Source organism: Felis catus, chromosome F2 (assembly GCF_018350175.1).
Source record: "Felis catus isolate Fca126 chromosome F2, F.catus_Fca126_mat1.0, whole genome shotgun sequence".
Taxonomy (NCBI): Eukaryota; Metazoa; Chordata; class Mammalia; order Carnivora; family Felidae; genus Felis; species Felis catus.
This window is the reverse complement of record NC_058385.1, coordinates 74,246,064-74,264,074: the sequence shown is the minus strand read 5'-3', so window position 1 is coordinate 74,264,074 and position 18,011 is coordinate 74,246,064. Positions and strand designations below refer to the sequence as shown.

Sequence of the window (18,011 nt, the reverse complement as noted above, 5' to 3'; positions counted from 1 at the left end):
GGCGCCGGGCTTCGGCTTCTCACCGTGACTCAGCGGCCCCCGCCGCGAGCGGGGCGACACGCGGGGACACGCAGGCCTCCTCCGCGGTGACGCCCGCCGGGTTCCTCTCCGACCCGCTCCCGGCTCAAGCCCACGACGCTCAGACGGGCCCGAGGGTCGAACCCAGAACCCTGCCTCCGTGCCTTCCTGCCCGGATACTGGGGTGCTTACCGAAGACTGGGGGGGGGGCGAGTAACTGGAATAAAGAGGAGGAAATCGCTTCAAAAGGCGCGTGCGCGCGCCAGCTGGACCCCGGGCCCTGACTTTTGGGCCCACCTGCTTGCACCCACCCCCGCTCTGTCCACATTTTTCTGAAGCTCCAATTTCCAGCTTCTCTCTCTCATCTGGGGCCAAAGACCCCACGGCCAAAGGACCTCCTGGTGGGGAAAGAAACTTCGCCTCGGGCAGCGAGGACGGCCCAGACCACCCAGACCAGTTGGAGCTCCACCCCCAACTTGAGCCTGCGCAGAAGGGCCCTGGAGTGACCCCGGAGTGACCTGTGGTTCGCGTCGTCTCATTGTAATGCTAAAATCGCCACCGAGGAGGAGCACGCGGTCGTTAACGTAACACTAACACGCGATGTACCTGTAGGCTTGGTTTTTGAAGGCGCACCCGCGACCTTGTGCCCGCCCCTGCTTACGATGGCAAGGCTGCCCTACTATCTAAATCATCATCCTGGGGGGGCCTGGCTGGCTCAGTGGGAAGAAGCATAGGCTCTTGATCTCGGGGTTGTGGGTTCGGCCCCACGCTCGCTGTGGAGATCACGTAAGAAATAAAATCTTGACAAATAAATAGTCACCTAACCCTAAATAAAAGGAGCCTTTCCACCCTTGCTGGGGAGTCATACTTTGGAAGTTATCCCCGGCCCGGGGGGGGGGGGGGGGATCTCCTTATTTGCTGGAAATCGGTTCCTTTGTGTGACAACTCCACCTGATGTCTTCTCTACCTGTAACTCACCAAGGAGCAAACTCACATTAGTTGACCTGCAATGTCAGATGCCATTGTTGGAGACGTTCATCAGCCACCGCCCACCGCGGGGGGAATTGCTTCCCAGCCGCCCCTCCCCTAAGCCAGCCTGCTGCCCTCCTGCTGGGTACCAGGCCACTGCCCCATCCCCAGTGACTCAGAGCCACATCTCTCCTCCTGGGTTGCCAGAGAAAGAGTCAGAATTCCTGGTGCTTGAAGTCTGCTTCCAGAAAGATGGAATAGACATACTTCTCCCTATTTCTCCTGCGAAGCACAGCTAAAACCCTTGGATAGTATACATAAAGCAGACAGAAGACGACTCTGAAAGGTAGAAGGAAGACAGCCAGCTAGCAACCTCAGGACGGAGGAACAATATGGAAGTAAGGTTCCCAGACTTTATTTTGCCTCATGTCTCTCAGACTGGGACAAGCCGGCAACTAGAGACACCAATAAGCACAGGGCTCAAAAAAAAGCCCCAAGAAAGCTTCTTGAGCTGACGGTCCAGAGAAGGGGCAGCCTGGCAAGACAAAACCTTTTTCACAATAACTGCTCTATTCTAGCAAACCTCACAGAGAAAACTGTGGCTCCGCCTCCACCTATGCTAGCCAAGGCCAGGGGGGTCCCTAGAATCCCACTTTTGCCTAACCGTAGGGAGGCTCCCCAACCCTCTGCCAGGATGGTGACAGAAGGGTCACATGGGGAGCGGGAGTTTCATCCTGGCCAGGCAGTAATGAACTCCCCCCCCCCACACACACACACACCCATGGGGTCAGTGGTTCTGTACTGTTTCTGGTCCAGTCTTCCCACATGTGTCTAGATTCTCTGTAAGCATCCTGTACGGTAGCCCATTCAAGCGGCTCGCTCACTCGTACTTGGTGGCTCTCAGGATGGAACTTCTCAACAGTCCCGTGATCCTAGTGCTGTCTCTGGGGAAATCCAGCAAGAGAGCCGAGATCTCCGAGTGCAGCCTGGCCCAATCTTTTCGAGTCTGTTCTGATTCGGTAACAGTTAAGATGCATTTGCTCTCTCTACTGCCTCTTTTCAAAGCAATTGTATCTGCCATGCAACTCCACTCCCTGACTGACCAGTCCGCTCTGGTCTTCAAAGCCCCATTGTCTATTTGAAATCTGGCCAGTTGACCTTCTAAGGGCTCAGCCTTTCTCCCACACCGTATTCTCATGTTCTCCTATTTTTTTTAAAGATTGTTTTCAATCCCCCAATGCTCCTGTGCTGATTTCATCGAAGCATACTTTTTTAATGACTCCATTTCCTCCGTGATTTCCTGGGCAAGTCTGACTCCTAGAGACAGAGTATTTCAAGGATGAATGAACTTTAAATTGCCTGTGGGTCTGTAAGAATTTCACTGAATACTTTTCTTTTTCAAACTACAGAGATGGCATATTGTGATTATCTTCTCGCATTCTTTTCTCTTTAACTTTTTCAAATTTAGAATAGATTTTAGATTTACAGAAATACTGAGTACAGAGAGTCCCCATATACCCTCCCTCACACCCAGTTTCTTCTATTAGTAACATCTTACGTTACTGTGGCGCATTTGTTACAATTATTGAACCAATATTTAGACATTGTTAACTAAGTCCATAGTTTGCATGAAGTTTCATTCTTTGTGTCTTTTTATTTTGAAATAATTTTTCAATCTATCCAGGAGTTGAAATAATGGTAGAGTTCCCTCTTTGATTTCACTGAATGTTAACATCTTACACAGTCATATTGCGATTACCAAACAAAAACTGTCATCAATAAAATACTGTTAACCACAGACATCAATGAATTTCACCAGTTTTCCCGTGAATATCCTTTTTAATTCTAGGATCCAATCCAGAATCTTACATTCCATTCACCTATAAAATCTTCTTAGCCTCCTCTTTAGAAAATACTAAGGAATATACAAAAATTCTAGGACTATTGAGTTTAACAATCTCACAAGATATATAAAAAACAATTTTATTTATATTCTAGTAAACATATGAAAATGAAATTTAAAAAAAATATTCCATTTACAATACCAAGAATACTTAGAAATACATTCAACAAAAAGCACAAAATCTAAACACTGAAAACTACAAAATATTACTGAGAAAACTGTAACAGATATCCTGAATCAATGGAGAAATATACCATACTCTTGGATCATAAGACTCAATAGTGTTAAAATGGTAATTGATCTGTAGAGTGAGTGTAATTCCTGTCAAAATCCCAGCATGTTCTTAATAGTTGACGATCTGATCCTAGAATTTTTATGAAGATGCAAAAAATGGGATTGGCAAAAACATTCGAGAAGAAACATAGTTAGGGGAACCTGGGGGGATCAGTTGGTTGAGCATTTGACTCTTGATCATGATCTCACAGTTCGTGAAACGAAGCCCCACGTTGGGCTCTGTGCTGACAGCACAGGGCCTGCTTGGGATTCTCTCTATCCCTCTCTCTCCACCCCTCCCCCTGAATAAACAGGCATAAAAGAAAGAAGAAAGAACATACTTAGAGAGGAATTACACTGATTCCAAACCTTTCTATGAAGCTGCAGGAATCAAGACAGTGTGGTATTTGCTTAAGGATAGACGTGTAGAGCAATGGGAAGAGAATCCAGGGTATAGATAAATCTGTATGTTCAAGGTCAATTGATTTTGGATAAAGGCATGTAGGCAATTCAAAGGGAAAATAATACTCTCAGCAAACGGTGCTGGAACAGTTGGATACTTACACGCAAATTAAACCGAGATACCACTGTTCACCTATCAGCATGGCTAAAATCCAGAACACTGGCAACACCAAATGCTGGCGAGGAGGGAGAGTAACAGACTCTCACCCATTCAACCGCCCGTCGTATTTCAGTAGGTCTATTCCTGGATTCTCTATCCTGTGCCGTGGGTCTAGACCTCCATCTCGTGGCTGCCTCTTCCCTGACTTGATGACTATGGCTTTATAATAAGCCCCCCCCAATCAGGAATTGTCCTTTTTGTTCTTCTTTTTCAAAACGGGTTAGGCTATTCTAGGACCTTTGCAATTCTGTTTGAATTCTAGAATCAGCTTGCTCAGTTCTGTTTCTGAAAGTCTGTGGGGATTTTGCTCGGAATTGCATCAGTTCTGGGAAAACTGACATATGACAATATTGCCTCTTCCAGTCTCTGATCTTGGCATATTTGTCTATTTGCTTATCTCATCTTTATTCTAGGCATTGTTTTGTAGTTTTCTGTGTACAGGTTCTGCATACGTATGTGTTCAGATTTACCCCTAAGCATTCATATTTTTGATGCCACTGAAAATGGTATTTTTTTTTATTTTTTTTAACGTTTTATTTATTTTTGAGACAGAGAGAGACAGAGCATGAACGGGGGAGGGGCAGAGAGAGAGGGAGACACAGAATCGGAAGCAGGCTCCAGGCTCTGAGCCATCAGCCCAGAGCCCGACGCGGGGCTCAAACTCACGGACCGCGAGATCGTGACCTGGCTGAAGTCGGACACTTAACCGACTGCGCCACCCAGGCGCCCCTGAAAATGGTATTTTAAAAAATTTCAATTTCTGATAGTTTGCTGCTAATGTGTAGAAATGTCAGTCCTAGTAGCATTTTGGTAGAGTCCTTAGATTTTTTTTTTTTTCATGTGCAGGTCACTTCAAAATGTTTCTTTCTTCCTTTCCAAGTAGTACGCCTTTTATTTTTCTTCCTTTATTGCTCAGTGACTTATTGCACTAGCAGGACCTCTGGAGCAACACTGGATACAAGTGGTGGCAGTGGACATTCTGGCCTTCCTCCTCATCTTAGGGAAGAAAGTATTCACTTATCACGATGACATTAAGGGTAAGTTTCTCAGTGGATGCCTTTTATCAGAATGCAAAGTCCTGTCTATTCCTTTTCCAAGTTTTCAATCATGAATAAATGCTGATATTTAGGAAACGCTTTTGCTTAGCTTATTGAGATGAACAGATTTTTATTTTGACGGTATATTACATTAATTTTCTAATATTAAACCAAATTTGTATTCCAGTGGAATACTCAACTTGATCTTGATAGATCATCCTTACTTTGGGTCACAGGCTTCATATTGCTAATATTTTGTTGAAGACTTTTGTGTCTATTCAAGAAGACCACGTATTGGTCTGATTTCCTCCCCTTGTTGGTGTCTTTTCCTGGTCTGGCACGAGGTCAAAGTTGGTCTTCAAAAATAAGTGCTCCTTTCGTCTCTGTTTTCTGTCCATCCTTGTGCAAAATTGAGATTTCCTCCTTACTTGTTTCATAGAATTCACATTCAGACCTGGAGTTTCGAGGAAACGTTTTTATTAACAAATTCAATTTGTTTAATTTCATTTTGAGTCACTTTTGGTAGCCTGTGTCTTTTGAGGAACTTTTCCATTTCACATAAGCTGTCAAATTTGGCATTTGACAGTTTTTCATAATATCCCTTTTTAAAAATTGTTGGACACGTAGTAACATTCCCTCTTCCATTCTAATTTTTTATCAGTCTCCATAGGAGTTAACCAATTTCATTGGTTTACTCAAAGAATCATTTTGGTTTACACTGTTTCACTATTGTTTGTACATTTAGTAGGTCATTGATTTCAGCATATTTCCTTTTCTATTTCAGTTTTGTTTCTCTAGTTTTCAAATCTTAGATGGGTGATTTTGTACTACATTCTATTTCTAATATGTAAAATTGAGGTACAATTGACAAATATTAGTTTCAGATGTACATGATTTGATATTTGTAGATATTGTGAAACGATCACAATAGGTCTTGTTCAAATCCGTGTTACCTTTTTAATATAAACATTTCAAACTACACATTTCCCTCTGATACTGCTTGAGCTGCAACTCACAAATTTTAGCATGTCGTTTTACTTTTCATTCAATTAAAAATATCTTCTAATTTTGCCTGTAATTTTTCTCTTTGACTCATGGTGATTTACAAGTATGTTGATAATTTCCAAACATTTGGGAGAGGGGGGGTGGTTTCCAGAGATCCAAAATTGATTTCCCGTTTAATTCCATTGTTGTCAGAGAACATATTATGATTTCAATTATTTTAAATGTATTGAGGCCTGTTTTATAGCCTAGTATACTGCCTATCCTTCTGAGTATTCCATATGCACTTGAAAAGAAAATTTCTATTCTCATGTTGCTGGGTCAAACGTTCTGTGTCAATTACACCAAATGGACTGTTCACATTTGTTCGTGTCCTATGTCCTGATTTTCTACTTGTTCTATCAATCAGTGTTAAAGGAGGGTTGAAATCTTCAACTATAATTGTAGATTTTTTCCATTTTCTATTCAGCAGTATTAGTATCCTATTATTAGTCCTATAAATACATTTCTGTTGTAATATACTGTTGTGTGTGTGTGTGTGTGTACAAACGAATGATAGAGACCTGTAAGTATAAAGGAAGATAACATTCTATTGGGAAAGGCAAAAAAGAGAATATACAAACATGTAGAAGTTCCCAATGTCAAGGAAGAGCTTGTTTTGAAAATAGATGTTGGTCTACAGAACAGTTGATTTATTACGTTTAAAAATAACATGTTGATTTCAATATGCCAATATTTACAAATTGGAAATCACACCCTTTGCAACTGTTTACATTTATAACGAAGTTTTAAATGGCAGAATCAAAGCTCCATTGCCCATAGCAGTGCCCTCAGCTGTGCAGATCTTGGCTTTTTCCTCCCCACTCCCCCACTTCCCGCTTCCTCACTCCAACTTCCTTGGCCGGTCACTTAAATACAGTAAGTACACTTAAGTCTGCTCTTCAGATCCATTTTTAGGGGTACCCCAAGACAGAAGTACCGGGAGCGGATTGTAATTTTTCAAAATTCCTATGCAGAGGTCAAAAAACATCCAAAGACCATTTTTTTTTTTAACGTACATATTCTATTTTCCCCAAACCCCTCCACCTACAAATCTAATCATCTTTCCTTTCTCTTGCCTCTTTGCACTCTCTGATACCACCCATCTCTTTGAAAAAAAATAGGTTTTTTATGTTTCTATTAGCCTGTAGACTAGGACTTTATTGATTCTATATCCAGCCACATAACCTGATGGCTGGAACACGGATGACACTGAAATGTGACTACACTTAATTTGCAACCCCATAATTTAATAAGAGCTTCTAGGTACCTTATTTGCTTCATTTAACTCTCAAAACAGTCGTTAGGCATTATCCACATTTTATAGATAAGGAAAGCCAAGCTCAGAGAGCTCGCTGCTGCTAAACTGCCCGAGTGAAAACTCGAGTGGCAGATTGCAAAGCTCATGCCTGCCCCACGACTGCCAGGTCACTGCTCACTGACACCGCCCCTCCACGGCAGGCACAACGCAGGGGACTGCAGGTCGGAGGCCTCGACTATGGAGGAGAAATCGAAGCTTGAATAACTGTCGGGGTTCGTAGAAACACGACAATGGAGGACCTTCCAGAAGAGGGAAATGTTAAGAAGGAAGCAAGCACAGTCTGCAAGCGAGGCTGAATTGAAATGAACTGGAGATGCAGATCACACAGGACGGATTTGGTTTGAAATGGTCACCAGTGGCTTCAGAGAAGGAAACTGAAACCCACCTCTGCTAGGAAGAGACCAGGGGCTCGAAGAACACGGGGTTTGCATCTCGGACCTGCCACGGAAGCCTTACCCAGGACAGGCATCTAAGTGTCTGTATGCTTCAGCTTCCCTGTCCCGAGAACCTTCTTGTTTGCCCCCGAGCACACAAGCCTGAAATCGGGTTCTGCAAGTTAACGTACAACACCGGCACGAAGCAGGCACTCAGGAAGTCTTAATCCTCTGGCCTGGCAGGGACCATTTTCCTGAATTACAACGAAGACAAACAAGGTTAGCATCTCAGGGGCCAGAAGTAACCCCTCCATAGCAAGATGTGCTGAGGAACTAGGGGGACGGTGAAGAAGTCAGCACAGGCGGGGATGGGACAGATACGGGGTTTCAAAAGGGGGTTCTCTCCACGTCATGTCACAGCAGAGAGTGAAGCTGGAGAAGGTCCAGCTCACTGGAGGGGAGCTGGGGTGCTTCGTTTCAAACGCGTAGAGCATGCACGTGGAGAGGAAGTAAGTCAGTGAAAACACACAGAGTGTCAGGAAAAAGGGCTTTCCCTGAAATGAGGAGAGGGACCTAGTTCCTTTAAGGAAATAAGTCAGAAGGACCGCACCCAAGTACGAGGAAGCAGATTCCCCTGGCCACCACCACGCTAAGGAGCCCTCCCACCAGGGCTCCTTCTCTTCTGTCGGGGCAGCAAGGAGAGAGTTATCTTTTCGAGAAACACCCTCTCTAGTTTACTGCTTATACTTAAATACACAGATTTTTTTAATCCACTCATCTGAAACCTCTCACAATGGACTGACTTCTCAAAAACGAATTCATATTCTTAAACAAGGAAAGGCTCAGCCAACTCGTTGCTAAGACGTCAACCAATTGCTGATATACTCTATATTGAAAGGGTATGTGCATGAAAGTGATCTGGCATAGATTTTCTTTAAAAATCTAAATTAAAAAATTCAGACTTTCAATTCAGACACATAGAAGCAGAGCCAAAACTGAGTAATCTAGGTGTTAATGGGAAGCCTCCCGTTTGCTGGCATCTAACAAGTAAAGGGATCCGATTACAATGTACTCCAAGAACAAATGCACGTGGATTTAACTGTGGCCCCTTCCCAGGGACTGAGAAGACGGGTATCACTGGGGCACAAAGGGTTTCTGTGTACGTGACAAGAACCTAGGCAACGCCACTATCCATAGGTTAAGGATGCTATTCGCTCCACTCTGGAGGGGAAAAGAAAAAGATACAAGTTCAATATCTGGAATTTAACCACAACAGAGAGAAGATTAGAGCCATTCTTTTTTTTTTTTTTTTTTTTTTTTAACACGAATGAAAGACATAGTTATCAATCTTGAAATACAGGCATTAGCAAGTTTACTCCACACATGGAATACAGGCACTATTATTTTTTTTTTTTTTACTTTAATATGCAAATTTAAGCAAGTATCCCAATCACCTCTACGAAAGCTTTTCATTTCCCAGTTAAGACCTCTGACAAAGTGAATGCAGAACAAGTGAAATACACAGGACCTTATGTTATGTCTGTTGGTCTTTGGCACATTTATCAAGTTGGAAAATGTCAGAAGGCAATAAAAATTTCGAATGACTGTTTTGCACATTCTTTTAATCGTCTTTACATCAAAATATAAGGCCACAAAAAGGCAAGCTGAAATTTCAGGATATGTGGAATAGTTTTAATAAAGAGTTTTACATACAGTACCTTACATATAGAACAGTGTGTTTGCAAATTTAAATAATATCTGAATGTACAGTGGCATGTATTCTTATCAAAGATAAATTCAAGTTTACTGTGTATCAGTTCTACAATGCATTTACACAGATCGCTAGAACTGATAAACAGAATGAGGCATAAAATATTCAAGTGTTATATCATCAAATAGCCTCCTCTTAACAGTCTTTTTCCCCCTTTTTAAAAAAGTTTCAAAACCTGTACATACATTTTTAATTTTTAAAAACAGTCTGTTAAAAGGTAACATTTCATGTTAACCACCAACTCTTATAGTCTATAGTAATAAAACTAGATATGTGTAGATATAAATATGTGTAGACTATGTACATATGTACGTTGAGTGTTTGTTTCAAACAAGCACACGCGGACGCACACCTGCGCACAAAGCACGGTGGCACACGACTCACAAGGGCACTGGCAGACAGGAGGACCCGGGCCCGAACTCCAGCAAGAGCTAACTCAGCAACTTATAGTTGCCTTTGGTTTCAGAAATTTGTCCATTTGTGACCAAAGCTAAACATTTTGAGTGCGCGTGTATTTTTTAAAAATAAAATTCATCTTCAGAAATGAAGCGTTTCCAGTATTCCACTACCAGCAGTTAAAAAAATCCACAGCCACAAATTGTTTCGACATTTTTGTCACTCCTCATCCCAGCTGAGGTTATTTACAATTTTTATCTGAAGGCAAACACCAAGCATACTCAGGATCAAGCTGTACGCCGATGCCTGAATACCGCATTCAACTCTACAGAGTACGTGTGTCCCGTGTAGGACATCGGGTGTCTGACGGGCTGACGGCCCATGTAAAACGTTGGGAGTAGAACTCCCGGGGTATTTAACGTTCTCTCCCCAGCCGTGTCATCGTCATTTGGCACGCTGACCCTTCTGTGAGCCATTCTGTTTACAACGAGCTTACTGCCTGCAAAATAAATTCCAATTGTTTGGCATTTGTTTTGAAATATGTGATCATAATGAAGCAAGAATTCCACAACTGTTTTCCTGGGCAGTGAGGCTTCCACTGTCAGTTTTCTGATTAAGGACATTCATCACCTAATAAACAGCTCATGATCCTATAGAAGTTTAAATACTCTAAACTGCGGTGCAGCCGGACGAACTGTGGAGAAGACAGTTCGTATAAGCAACCTGACAGAACTCTCCGGAATTTCCATTTCCTCTACAATTTTGCTGTAGGCCAAATTCTGCTTCGTTACATGGACCTCTCTGCTAAAAATTACATAAACACACCATACTTCTTTCTACAGGTATCTCGAGCTTCGTGTTAGCAACTATTCAAAACTCCTGCCAACTCGATTTCCTTGGCATAAGTTATATTCCACGTCATTGATCCCTGGCATAGATCACATTATCGTTTGTAGCTTGCTCATAAGCTTTTTTTTAACATCAGCTTCCTCGATAAAGCTGTTCTTCATTTTCCTTTCCAAGGTGCCATCCTACTGATGTCACAAATCAGTAAATGACCAAACAACACTAAGCTTTTTATAACTATCCACGCAGCAGTCATGTGGATAATAAAAACGATCGCCTGAAGAGACCCACGTTCTTGTCATTCGGCCTTCACTGCTGTCATACGGAGCAAAGAGTCGCTATCTGCTGCACTTTGCCCATGTCGATTAGGAGCTGTTTGATATGGCGTTTAAGTTGGGGCAGTCTCGCCAGAGGATCCGGTGGCTCCAACTCCCCTGTGAAATCAAGCCAGCTTTCCAGAACTAAAAGAGAGAAGAGAACAAGCAGATTGAAATGGCAACTGGGAGAAGTCGCAAAATGGTGTAACTGGGAGGCTGGGGGAGGATGGAGACAGAGACGACGTCCCCTTCTCTCGAAGGGCCAACAGACTCACGCCTGTCTAAGGGCACAGCATCCGTTCCACCTACCCCACAAGAGTTCTAGTCCTTCTTGGTGACTTTGTTATTATTTTAGATAATTCTTTCCTTTATAGGTATAAACTAATTTCATTTTGAACATCTCCTTCTACTCTCTTCTGGAACAGGAAATAACAGTTCCCTGTGCCTGCTGAAGCTTTCTATTATTTTAGATTTAAATCCTCTCTACTCCATTTTCAATGAAACTTAGCTACTCTCACCATTGTTTTTCTTAAATCAGGAAGTTCTTAACAAAGGAAAGGAGGGGGCAATTTCTCAGTGTCCCTTTCAGTCCCACTATTTTCTCATTACTTTTAAAAATATGCGAGCACATTAGAAGTCTAGGCAGAATACAATTAGTTATTCTACACTTTTTATTAATAATAAGGGACAGTGTCAAGTTGCACATTTTTTCCCTTCAGAAATCTACTCAAAATATTAAAGTAACAAAAAGCTAGCTTAATCCCAATGGAAGATGCTTTTGAAATGGTTTCCATTTTCTCTTTTCGCAGGGAAAAACAAAGCAGTAGGAGTTCTAATTTAGTATGGGGTGAAATTTAAAAATGGGAATATAATCTATGTATGACGTTAGGAAAAAAACCAAAACATGGATTAGGAATTAGGTAATCTTACCCTATTTTCTCAACTTTCCTGTCTATACCCTCAGGCTCCTGTGTGATAAAAACAAAACTATAAAAGAAAACCATTTGAAAATGTGTCTGCACACTTAAGGTTTACCTATCCAGTTTGCAGGAGTTTCCTGTTGTTAATTTTACTGACCTACTGACCAAAGTGATGGCAAAGATACAAAGTATTTTCCCCCATATTTTAAATATGCTTAAGGTCCGTAAACTAACTTCCAAAAAAAAAAAAAAAAAATCACAGTTCAATGAAACTAATAAATATTCCATATGTGCTTTATACTGCATCCAGCAAATGGGCAGTATTTAATAAATATCCAACTTCTGCTGCTTTTTATTTTTTAAATTTTAATTAAAAAAATTTTTTTTAATTTTTTAAATTTACATCCAACTTAGCATATAGCGCAACACTGATTTCAGGAGGAGATTCCTTAATGCCCCTTCTCCATTTAGCCCATCCCCCCCCCCACAATCCCTCCCGTAACCCTCTGGTGGTTCTCCATATTTAAGAGTCTCTTATGTTTTGTCCCCCTCCCTGTTTTTATCTTATTTTTGCTTCCCTTCCCTTATGTTCATCTATTCTGTGTCTTAAGTCCAATAAATACCCAACTTAAAAAAAACCAAGATAATATCCAGTCATACTGTCTTCAGCCTAAAACACCCCAAATGCCATCTGTGTTAAATGAGATGTAAATGAGCAAGACGCTCCATCAGGACAGACAGGATCTACAGTTCCCACCCCGTAATTCACATAACACTTCACATAATGTCTCTGTAACAACAACGAACACTTTACATACTAGAGTCACTGTATTTTAGTTCTTTCTTAAAATTACCATCGACTTCTTTTTCTATTAGGTCCATCCTGCTGGCAACTTCTTTCTGGACATTCTCTATGTGTGTAAGGAGATTGAGCTGCCACTGAAGATGTGCGTGTCCTGAGTCGTCAGTGCTCTTTTTATCATTATAAATAAATACCGTATTCCTTTCAGCTGGATTCTTCTCCAAAGAACCATTGGGGAAAAAAAAAACAGAATGGGGCGAAATATAATGTCATAACGGGAAAGACCGCATGAAACACCTCATTACCACAATGATCAGTGAAATCCAACCTGACTCACAGAACAGTCTTAGAGGAAGTGCTAGCATATAATTACATTTTATCTGCTGGTCCTTAGAAGAGCAAAAATGCCTTCCATGTCTCTCCACGATGCCTCGCACAGGGCGACACAGGGTGGAAGTCATTCAATAAAACATGCTAAAGAAATGAAGTCGCTAATGATACTCTGTAACTAAAAAGCCCGGCTAATTTTAGACTGACCCCTTCTTCGATTAATCCAAACTAAGGACATAAGTGGAGTGAAGGCAGAAAGCAATGACGGAAAAATCATGAAAACTGGCAAAGGCCAGTTTAAAGTCAAATTAACTGCAGGCTGTAATTAACTGCTGCAATTAAATCAATGAGGCAAGAGAAAGTTAAGAATCTTTTAAAAACTTAAAAAAAGTGTAAACTGCTTAACACATACACAGAAAATCTGAACCGAGACTCACCAGGAAGAATTCATTTCATAAAAGGGATATGCATTTCACAAAATAATTTGCCACAAATATCAGGAAATGTAAGCTTCCCAAATTTATTTACCGTGCGTGATTTCTTGATGAAATAGGCCAGAAAAATAAAGGATTATTTTAATGGCATTACTAGCTGAAAATCAATGAAAAATGAGGAAACGGCATCACTAAGACCATCCCTGTGCCTAGGAAAGAAGTTTATAAATACTCAGCGTACAAAGAGCTATGAAAGCCCACTGTATCGCCTAATGGAATTGATACGCAGACACAAATGTGCTATGGTTTTAAAAAGGTTAGAGCACCATCTTTTATCTGAAACACACAAAAAGAGCAGACAAATTATATTAACATATACACACCCGCACGCACGCACGCACTCTCACACACAGACATCTTCATTTGGAAAAAACTGTGGCTCGTGGTTTTCGGAGGCATCTAAGTGCATTTATAAAACTGAGACTTTGGTCAGGGCAAAAGTTGACTGCATCTACAATCCTGAACTAGGGGATAATTAAATGTTCAAATGGCCAGTGTTGTCTTATAGAGAAGCAAAAGATGTTTTCACCCTAACCAGGCACCCGTGAACTTGGAAATACAAGCATAATTTTACTGGGAATTCAGTTGTTTGATTTTAGAAAATTTTCCTACATTCTATCCTATCTTCCAAAAGCCAAAACAAATGAGATAGTTCTACCTTGTCAGGCATCCCATCTTCTTTCACTGAATACTGTGAACGGTTTTTATCTTTCCTGCGGAATTCTTGTTCTTCTTCAAAACTGCTAACATCGTCGTCGTCTGAGCTCCCAGGGTCTGCGAGAGATTTGCAGTCTTGACCAAAATTTTGTGGCTTTTGGTAGCTGTGCTCACTTGTTATGTAAGTTCCTTCCATTTTTAGGGGCACACGAGGTGGTTCTTTATGGTTCTGAACATGGTATTTCTTCTCCTCAACACTCCCTGTGTCTTGTGCTGTCATTTTTTTCTCTACCCCTGCAATTCCTTGATCTTGGTCTTTTCGCTTTCCAGAACAAGCCCAGAGATGGAGGTCGGGATGATGTTTATTCCTTACAACAAAGTTGGAGAAAGAGCAGTTCAGGAAAAAACAAGTTTCAGAATGTAAGATGATACAGGCAACCCTTCATTGTCCGTGCCTGTTTCACACCAAGTGTGCGCGCTCAGGCAGACTGACGTTTCACACCAAGTGTGCGCGCTCAGGCAGACTGACGTTTCACACCAAGTGTGCGCGCTCAGGCAGACTGATGTTTCACACCAAGTATGCGCGCTCAGGCAGACTGACCCCACTTCCCCACTGAAAACCTAGACTCCCACCCAGGGAACCGGGTTAGGAAGAGGGCAGGGACTCTAGACAAAAGCAGACGTACGCTTTAGGTTAACCTGCCCTAGAACTTAAGCCAAAGTTGGAATTCTCACGATTTTACAGAAATAATACTGAGGTAGAAGAAAAGCAATGGTGAATGTAATGCTGTGGACAGTTCACAGCAATACTTGATATACGTGCACTTCTTTTTCTGACTTTTCACTGGATTTTTTAAAATCGTATGGCATGAAAAACTTTTATGTGAGTCCATTTTAACAGCTTCCTTCGATCAAAAAGTGATACTTGCTCCTGATAAAACATTCAGGCAATAAATGCGTACAAAGGAAAAACCTCCCTGCGTGGCAATCATAAAAGAACTGAGGCATAACCTTTCAGACATTTTCTATACATATAAAATTATATTTTACCTATTTATTTTTTTAACTATAGGTCTGACAAAGAATTTCTACTTTTGGTTTAATTACTCTTTTTAAAGGGGTAAGCATACACTTTCTCTTTTTACACACATGGGGCTCTCAATTTGCCTTCTTCGCATATGACACATGTGGGCAGCTTGCCACATCAGGACACAGACGTTTCCCTTAACTCCAGTAACTGAACAGTATCAATGTGCCACAGTCTGGGCTCACCAGCCAATCCCCCACCTACCGACGTGCGTGCGTGTTCGTGTGATCGCTGCGCACAAGTGGGGACTTTCAGTCAGATATGGAGCGGCTGGATAATGGGTACACGTCTTAAATTGGGAAGTAACTGCCCAAGTGGCCTCCAAAGAGGTTGTACTAATTACACCCTCACCAACAGTCTACAATGACATTCTTTTATCTACCCCCATCCTCACTAAACATGTGAGCATGTGATACTGCACAGCTAATTCATCATTAAAATCCTTCATTGAGTACACAGGAATTCTTCCATCAGAGGTCGTAAGAAAGGAGGATATTCAAAAGGCATAAACCTTTCAAAAGGCTCGATAATGTTTGTGAGTTATTTCCAGATTAGATAAATACCCAGGGGTCAAATTAGTTTTCTTCTAATACCCAAGTATTATTTCTGAAATTATAAATTTTAACTTTTGAACCCTTAATAATTTAGTAACAGAAAACACTAAAATTCTTAGCCAGTAAGAGACATAGCAGAAAGCTGGTTTTATAGTCTGACGGTCCAGTGGGTCGAATCCTACTGTGCCACTGAGGATCCTAGACAAGTTACATAACCTCTGTCTTTGACTACCCACCTATCAAATGAGGTAGGATCTATTTTTCAGGCTTATTTTAAGGATTAAATAAAATCTCGTATGAAAGCACCGATTTCTGGCATGAAGTAGACTTTATTTTCAGACTTTCAATAAATAGCTAATGACAACAATTTCTATCATTAGAAATATTAACATAAAGAGAGGCCACAGACATGAGGCCAAATCGGTCCAGTTTAAACCCTTATCGAAAGAATGAATGCACTGAAATTCAAATTCCTATCAAGGACAACCAGGCTTTCATCTTTTAAGTTTACTTTTTTTTTTTTTTTTTTTAAGTAATCCCTACACCCAACATGGGGCTCGAACTCACAACCCTGAGATCAAGAGTCGCATGCTCTTCGGGGAACCTGGGTGGCTCAGTCGTTGAGTGTACAACTCTTGGTTTCAGCTCAGGTCATGATCTCACAGTTCGTGGGTTGGAGTCCCGCATCTGGCTCGGTGCTAACAGCGTGGAGCCTGCTTGGGATTCTCTCTCCCTTTCTTGCTCTCTCTCTCTCTCTGCCCCTTCCCCGGCTTGTGTGCACATGCAAATACACTGAACAAAGGAGAGTCAAGACGGTGGAGAAGTAGAGGAATTGGAATTTCTCTCGTCCCTCAAACACAGCAGTATTGAGGTCAGAACACTTGGAATTCCAGGAACCCAGGCTGCAGAGTGACGGAAACATCTTCCCGGGTGTCGGGAGACAGCTTGGCAGGACAGAGGTGGGTGTTTGAAAATTGGGAGAGATAAAACATGTGGCGTAGGCATGGAGAAAAGGGAACCCCTTTGATGGAGAAACAAAAGGAAGAGAAAGAGAGGCTGTGGAAGAGTGGGGTTGTGTTTGGACAAGAGAAAAACCTCTCTGGACCACAGACAGAATGAAAACTACAGCCTCAGGAATGAAGATCAGAGTTTTCAGGGTTGCATGACGTGGTCCGGACCCGAGCCCACCGTGCGCGTGCCCCTAGAGGGAAAAGGAGCTGGCCCCGGGGTTCTGTAATGATCTGGGGGCACACTGGGAGAGAGCAGTCCCCTCCCTTGAGTACTGTGGGAAGAGGGTATACAGGGTCAGGACAAAAGACCCCGCAGGCGCCAGCCAGAGGCCCACTGTCGACTAGGGGAGTGGCGCTATGGTTCTGGAGAACCAGGCCACGTAGAGCGGGATCCTTTAAGACATCAGGATTTTAATCTCAGCCAAGTGCCTGGGAGGCATGAGAGACTGTGGAGCAGGACAAACCGGCTACCCGTGCCTGTGCAGCACTGAGAGGACAGCCTGAACAGTGTGGTTTGGGACACCCCGTAGAGGGAGGATAGACTGGGGTGTTGCCGTTTTTCTCCCCATCACCAACAAGGTGGAGTTTCAGGGAACAGGACAGCGGCCCCGCAGTGGAGGGGGGACCTCACCCCTCTGTGCCCGGTAACTGCGTATCTACGACAGACTGACACTGACCAAACCAGACGGACCCTCCTCCAGACCAGCACAGCCGCCAGTCCCAGGCAGCGACACCCAACTGTCCTACAGTTTTGCATTTTCTGATTTGATTTTTGGTCAATTCTTATTTTGAATGTGTGTGCGTGTGTGTGTGTGTGTGTGTGTGTGTGTGTGCGCGCGCGTTTTTCTTTATGTTTCTTTCTCTGTTTGGGTTGTCTGTTTAATCAGGCATTTTACTCTATTCTTTTTACACCTTTTCTGTAACTCCTTCTTTATTTTCCTCTCTCTCTCTGGATTAAGCCTTATAGTTTCTTTGATTCTCTGCCTGGTCTTTTTTTTCCACCTCTGTCATCTCTCTCTTTGTATGGGATAAGGCTTCTTCCAGCTCCTCCTCCACCCTTTTCCATTTTTTTCCAGGGTTACTTCAAGAAACAAATCAAAGCACAGCTGGTGGAAGGTCCAGACCACCACTACGAGTAGGGAGATAACGCAACCAGAGTCACAACAACAGGGAGCATGCAAGACATTCCAAAAACACCTCCTGAAGGGCCAGGCCCTGGACAGTGTATGACCCCTTTTTAATATAGTAGTGCTCGCAGGTATAGGACAC

General features: G+C 42.4%; 2 protein-coding genes across 7 annotated transcripts in view; both read right to left on the bottom strand.

The window, feature by feature from the left end:
• TG (thyroglobulin) overlaps positions 1-568 on the bottom strand; it is a 259,920-nt gene extending 259,352 nt beyond the window's left edge. The window contains exon 1 of one of the 3 annotated variants that reach the window (XM_045049597.1): positions 211-568. In XM_045049597.1, the coding sequence (XP_044905532.1) occupies positions 211-346 (136 nt within the window). In that variant the 5' untranslated portion in view covers positions 347-568. The remainder of the gene's footprint in view (positions 1-210) is intronic. The other 2 variants (XM_045049596.1, XM_045049595.1) reach the window with 2 other exon arrangements.
• An 8,595-nt stretch (positions 569-9,163) lies between these two features.
• Positions 9,164-18,011, bottom strand: part of PHF20L1 (PHD finger protein 20 like 1) — an 86,397-nt gene continuing 77,549 nt past the window's right edge. For all 4 annotated transcript variants that reach the window (XM_045050031.1, XM_023248554.2, XM_023248556.2 and 1 more), the window contains 3 exons: positions 14,093-14,459; positions 12,663-12,825; positions 9,164-11,032 (listed from right to left, as the gene is read on the bottom strand). In XM_045050031.1, the coding sequence (XP_044905966.1) occupies positions 10,890-11,032; positions 12,663-12,825; positions 14,093-14,459 (673 nt within the window). In that variant the 3' untranslated portion in view covers positions 9,164-10,889. The remainder of the gene's footprint in view (positions 11,033-12,662; positions 12,826-14,092; positions 14,460-18,011) is intronic.